The 6,000-nt window shown below is 51.1% G+C and overlaps 1 protein-coding gene across 3 annotated transcripts in view; it reads right to left on the bottom strand.

The window, feature by feature from the left end:
• Positions 1–429: 429 nt before the first annotated feature.
• The window catches only part of LAMA5 (laminin subunit alpha 5), a 162,587-nt gene continuing 157,016 nt past the window's right edge, over positions 430–6,000 (bottom strand). For all 3 annotated transcript variants that reach the window (XM_034786599.1, XM_034786600.1, XM_034786598.1), the window contains exons 76-80: positions 5,508–5,667; positions 5,218–5,348; positions 4,505–4,595; positions 3,076–3,195; positions 430–2,457 (exon numbers count right to left, since the gene is read on the bottom strand). In XM_034786599.1, coding sequence (XP_034642490.1) covers positions 2,297–2,457; positions 3,076–3,195; positions 4,505–4,595; positions 5,218–5,348; positions 5,508–5,667 — 663 coding nt within the window. In that variant the 3' untranslated portion in view covers positions 430–2,296. The remainder of the gene's footprint in view (positions 2,458–3,075; positions 3,196–4,504; positions 4,596–5,217; positions 5,349–5,507; positions 5,668–6,000) is intronic.

Below are 6,000 nucleotides of genomic sequence, written 5' to 3'. Positions count from 1 at the left end.
CCATGCTTGCTAGAGTCTTAACTGCCTCACACTAAACTATGGAATGAGCTAGAACCTCAAATGTTTAACATTTGAGACTAAGTTATAAATCCTTGCCAGGCCTCATGAGAAAACAGGCAATTGCCTCCAGAGAGCCATGTTCAATGATGACCTGGCCGGGAAGTCTAAAAGCACATGCTGTCTTCTTTTTACTCCACTATTAGTTATTAGAAGGCTGTTTCCAAGACTGGAGGTTTTAAATTATGACACCCAACTTGCTTTAGCACATACTGGTAAGCAGTCCTCCTAGGAGCTAACTCTATTCAGGGTCCAAGTTGTCACACACAGGCCCCAGCAATCACCTACTTTTATGTTCGTGAGATGAACTGGATTGTTTCTCCTGCTGAACAATCCCTGCTTCTTCCCTTCAAAAGAATCCTGCTGCTTAAATCTCATCCTTGCTCTTCAAACAAAGAGTAGAGAACATAAAATTTTATTTGACTCAAAAATATGTACCAGTGATTTACAAAGACCATCTTTAATACTACAATTTAAAAATGGGTCATAATTATATTTGTTTAAAGATAATAAAAAGACATGTTAAAAGCCCATTTTACAATATTTACCCCATCATAAAAAAAATCATATTGATATAAGTTATAAATCCATTTCAGAAGCAAGATTTTGTCCCCAGGTGACTAGATATATACACACAAATATATATATGACATATGTAAGTGACCTATAGGTGGCTTGGGGAAAAATGGTTTTGTTTTTAAATGAAAGCTGCACTACAATGGAAGGTAGAAATAAAGACGCCACACGTGAGAAGTGGTGGAGAGGGCAAAGTGACAAATACAGCAAAGCTTGGCAGGTTTATGACAAATCTTTTTTTCTAAAATAAACGCAGTGTCTTCATACAAGAGGTCTTTACGGGGGGAGCTACATGTGAGTGCCATAAAGGACAATTGCTGTATCAACATTCGGGTATTTTGGCAATGTTGCACACGCATGTGGAGATACACCTTGTTCAGCTTGCACTTGCAAAGATGAACCAACCACTAAGCAGAATTCCTAACTTAGTTGTAGAATGTTTGAATCTAATTGCTTGACAAGTCAATCCAAAGCAAACCCAGGAAGTGTAGAAATCCGTAGGAAAACATGCAGGTGGAAGGAGGAGTACTGAACGTGCAGTTATTTTGGTCTCTTCTTATGTAGTGCTAAGATCGTGCCTAGCCGTAACGTGGCCTTAAACCCCCTTAGATCCCCATATGTTCATGTTAGACTTACCCTCTGGGTCCTGTGAAGACCACAGGGGGTGCACAGCTGCTGCCCCCTCACAAGGGAGCAGATGATATGGGGCACTATGTTTTGGTTCAGGTGAGTGAGGCGCTGTCAGTTGCGCAGAAGACTCGAGGCTGCAAGGTACTATGTGCCCTCCATGCCTATTGAAGGTAAAGGGATTTGAGAGGGATCAGCACTTCCAGCCATTGCTCAGTACTTTGCAGGATCCAGTCCAGAGCCAGAGAGGGTCGAAGTAGCTCACTGTTTCTCCTCCCCCGGCTCTGTGCATACCAATCTTGATTCTCTTAAACTTTGGGACACCACAAGATTCTCTTCCTCCAGTGAGAAGATGAGTTTTATAATGCTCTGGGTGATTGTGTGTTTAACACCTATCAGCTTTAGCTTTTTCATACTTCTCTCTAAAGAAATCTTTGTATTGTTCACTCTCCGAAGTTGGCAACACACACTGGTGTACTTCCAGTTTTCAGGGGGCGTTTCCTTGAAGCATATCCCAATGGCCTTACTACAGTGAGGTGATCTCAGTAGCAACAGCAGGCCCAACTACCATGCTGAGAGACAGGTTTAGCGAAGGCTGTTCTTACCCCTCTGACAATAGTGTGTAACTTAAAGTCTCCAGCCCACACCCACAGCAGGGACACCCCGTATCAGGTGAAGTGAACGGGGGGGGGGGGGTGATGTACAGCTGCTGTGCACTCTACCCACTCTCCTTCTACGCTGCTGTTCTAAGCAGCAGGTAATAGGGGCTTGTCTCTAACACTTACGTACTGGAGCTGGGAGTTTAGGGGGCACCAATAATCAAAACCAATTGAAGATAAGGTGATAGAGAGAGTGTGGAGCTGCAGGCTCAGCCCCTCTCTGGGTTTGGACCTCCATGGCTTCACCGTAGTTGCTGGAGCTCCCGTGTCTCTGGCAGCTGCTAGTCAAGGCTACAAGAGATCGCAGGCTTAGTGTCTAGGCCCAGCAAGGCCCCTGGCGGGTAGTGCAGCTTTTCATAGTTCAGGCTTTACGCTATTTAAATCACGGGGCAGCCCGTAAGGCCAACCGAGCCCCCGACAGTCCCAGCTCGCGACAGGTCAACGGGGTTCCGGTTTATCACCAGATTCCTTATGCAGCCGACGTAATGGGGAAGAGGAGTGAGCAGGGACGGCGAAGCAGCCTCCAGCGTGGCAGTTCCTGCAGAGAGACACAAAGGGGCTGGTTAGCACGGGAAGCGCTGTGTTAGGGTCAGGTGCAGCCTCACTGCCGAGTCTCTGTACCAGGGGAGGCGGGGGCTTCAGGGCGATCTCCCACCTCAGTGCAGCCAGTGGCCTGTGCTCCCCACTGCCATGCAGGAGCCACAGTTATTTACTGACAAATACAAATTTGCAGAATTTTAAAATATTGTGCACAGAATTTTTAGTTTTTTGGCGCAGAATTCCCTCCGGAGTAAACCAAAGCAGCTGGGGGCCATGCAAGCACCATGCTCTCAGCGTGAGGCTGTTGGGAACTCTACGGGTAACAATCTATGGCCCATTCCCACATCTTCAATCCCACGAAATACCAAGAGTGGGGGCTCCGAGTACACTCCGGCAGCCTTACACACCTCTTCCCAAGCTGAGCTCTTGAGGGGTTATTAGCTCCAGGCCAAGTGCTCTAGGACCAGCCACTTCTTTGGGAGATCGTTTGAGCTCCGTTGGCGATGGCAGGAACACAGTACGTGCCACTGGGTGTTCAGAAATTCAGACCTTTTGGGATCAAGATCTGACAGCAGGAGCTCTCTGGCTACAGTGAGTCACTGCTCCTTTGACTCACCTGGCACGCCCCCCAGATAGAGCGTCTCTTTGGTATTTGCTGAGCGAGTCTGGCTGGGTCCCACCGTGTAGTTTCCATCTGTGTCCACGTCCAACTGGATCACGTGTTTGTCTTGGATGACTTAGAAAGAAACCAAAGTCAGCGCGATTATCTCCCCATTAGAGCTGGCCAGAGGACAGCATTGCTGCTTCGCGGCAGCTTTCAAATGTGCTTTGCTCCAAGTGAAACCAAAACCTTTCAAATGATTTTGCGACACAGAATTGTGCCGAAAGGTCTGTTTTTGGCTCACAAGAGTCAGGTTTTCAATTCAGGCTCCCCGTGGAAGTGACCGGAGAGCCCCTCCCCCCGGAACCTTCCCATTGAAAATATCATTGAAATTGATACACCGGCTCCAGCCAAGCACAAAAATGCTCCAACCGGCTCTACTTGCAACTTGAGCCAGCCAGGAGAGGTGGGGAGACTGACCCAAGAGCACTGCAGAGAACAATGCTGCCCCTGGCCAGCATGCACCCCTCCTGCTAGAAATGGGGCTAGTTCAGAGCGAGTCTATCTACAGGAGACAGCCGAGGCTTCAGAGAGCAGTTCTTGGCTCAAAATGCAATGGGACTCATGAGATGTGCAGCATTCATCTCCCGCTTTGGTGCGCTGACGGGCAGAGGAGTGGCACAGAGCAGAGATGCTCCAGGACTCTGTACACAGTGCCATCAGCTGAGAACCAACACGGCTATGGGAGAGGGACTCTGGACAGCTACCGAGACACAGACATGGGGCCAGATTTTCAGCTCCTTGTATCCGCCCGACATGCTGAACTCTTCTCACCACTCAGTACAGTGCTAAAGACGAAAATCTGGAAATCTGGTCCCAGTTCGGAGCCCCTCTGAAAACCACAGCCATAGAGTCTCACTGCAGCATTCGGCGACTGCCCATAACAAAAGAGACGGTTTGTAAGAGCTAACTGCTAAGGGAGGCAGTGTAGCTAGTGGTTAGAGCAGGGAGCTGGGAATCTGGACACCTGCTTCTGTTCTCTTCAAGTCTGTTATTAATGTGTTCTGCGACAGTGCAAAGCACTGAACTGGCTGTGACTCATTTCCTCATCTGTTAAGCGGCGTTAATAATATCAAATAATTAATCCCTTCCTCCCAGTGACAGCCTTAATTACTGTTTGTACAGGGCTTTGAGATCCTCAGACAAAGGACACTAGTGAGCGGACACGGTTGTCAGAGGCCTTAAAAAAGCCACCGATTTCCTAATACAGGGAGCAGTCGCATGTTTTGAACACTGAGCTCTTTCCAGCTGCGCCTGCAGCCTTGACTGTAGTCCACCTTGCGGGAGAGCAGCAGAGGGAAATCCGAGATTCCTAGGGCCCCATGGCATGATGGAAAATCCCGCCCAACAAGTGTTAGTGGCTGGTTACCGGTTGCCATCTCACCTGCTATGCTGTGCCACTGGCCATCACAGAGTGACGGGCGGGCCACTGACGTGGAGAACTCCTCAGCCCCGCTGTTTGCTTTCACTGTGACCTAATGAAACAACAGAGCCGAGCTGAGACTCTTTTGGGCTTAACGCTGGAATGCGAGGGGTGAGGGAAGGGCCCATCTCTGTGGTATCTGAGCACTGTCCAGAAGGACATTAAGTAACGTGACTAGAACATCTCCCCTCTGGCTCCCTCTCCCTGGGGTGAAGGCCAAGTGCCGATTTTACTCCTTACCTTAGCTAAGGAGCCCTCCCGGCGACAAGCTTTTCCAAAGACAAGCCCCGGGACAGCCCTCCCGAGGCGTGAGAGCAACAAGAGATCTACTCAAGAAGCTTCCCAGTCATGAGGGCAGGCAGGCAGGGGAGTAGTGGGACGCAGCTGGGGGCAGGCGAAGGGAGGAACGCACCATTGGCTCAGTTGATCAACTAGCCCTTGTTCTGCGTGTGCGCTGAAGCACCAAGCAGGGGCTGCCTCCTCCAGGCAGCGCCAGAGGATCTGATCTAGAAATGGGCAGGACGGACCGGCCGCTCCGGCAGGATTTCCATCAGCTGCACCTAGGCTCGCCCCCTGCACCAAAGGTCCACTCTGTGAACATCTGTACCCCATGGGACTCCGCACCAACCAGCCCCCAGCACTCACCACCGGCCAACCGTGCCCCACTGAGGTACCTGTGTGTCGTCTGCGTACAGAGTGAGGTAGTGCTTTCTCTGCGTGCCCACGTGGAAAATCAGGCCAGAGGCGCTCCGGGGCCGGACATCCAACCTCAGCTCCAGGTCCCGACCCATCACCACAGAGTCGGCTGGAAGGGAAAACGGGAGCCATCAGGAAGGGGGAGGCTATGGGTACCTCCCAAGGTGAAGGGCCAGGCTGCTTGGGAAAGCACCCACCCAGGCCGTACCATGGGGAGGGAGGGTTCAAGGGATCAGGGAGCCCAGGGCCAAGCCAGCTACTCCGATACCTAAAGTCACATATCCACCCTCTGCAGCGAAGAAGATGCCGCTCTCCAGAGCCCCCTCATAGCAGGGCGTCACTCCGAACACACGAGAAGGGGAGTCCAGGGGTTTCCCATCCAGTTTCAAGTTCTTCAGGCAGCCGCTAAAACTGGGGACAGAAGTATCCTGGGGAGAGAGGGAGAGGGTCAGGGTTGGCGAGCATTTGCGGGCCTGGTCCATGACCTGTCGGCACAGGACGTGGGCGGGAAACGCATGTGGCCAATAAATGGGCTGGAGGGCTCTTCCTCCAATGCACCAGCCACTCCTGGGATTAGTTTCTGCAGCCTCCTCTTCTGCAGCTCTAGGCCCCCTGACAGGACAAAGGAACAACCCCCCAGCTGGACAAAGACCCCTCCCCATCACAGCAGACAGCCATTCCTGGCTAAGGACTGGATCCAGCACCCAGCGATGCTCACAGAAGCCCTTCTACTGACTGCACTGGGTTTGGTCAGGCCCCAG

This window comes from Trachemys scripta, chromosome 12 (assembly GCF_013100865.1).
Source record: "Trachemys scripta elegans isolate TJP31775 chromosome 12, CAS_Tse_1.0, whole genome shotgun sequence".
In the NCBI taxonomy this organism is placed as follows: Eukaryota; Metazoa; Chordata; order Testudines; family Emydidae; genus Trachemys; species Trachemys scripta.
The sequence above is the reverse complement of the archived record's forward strand: the minus strand, read 5'-3'. Positions and strand labels throughout refer to the sequence as shown.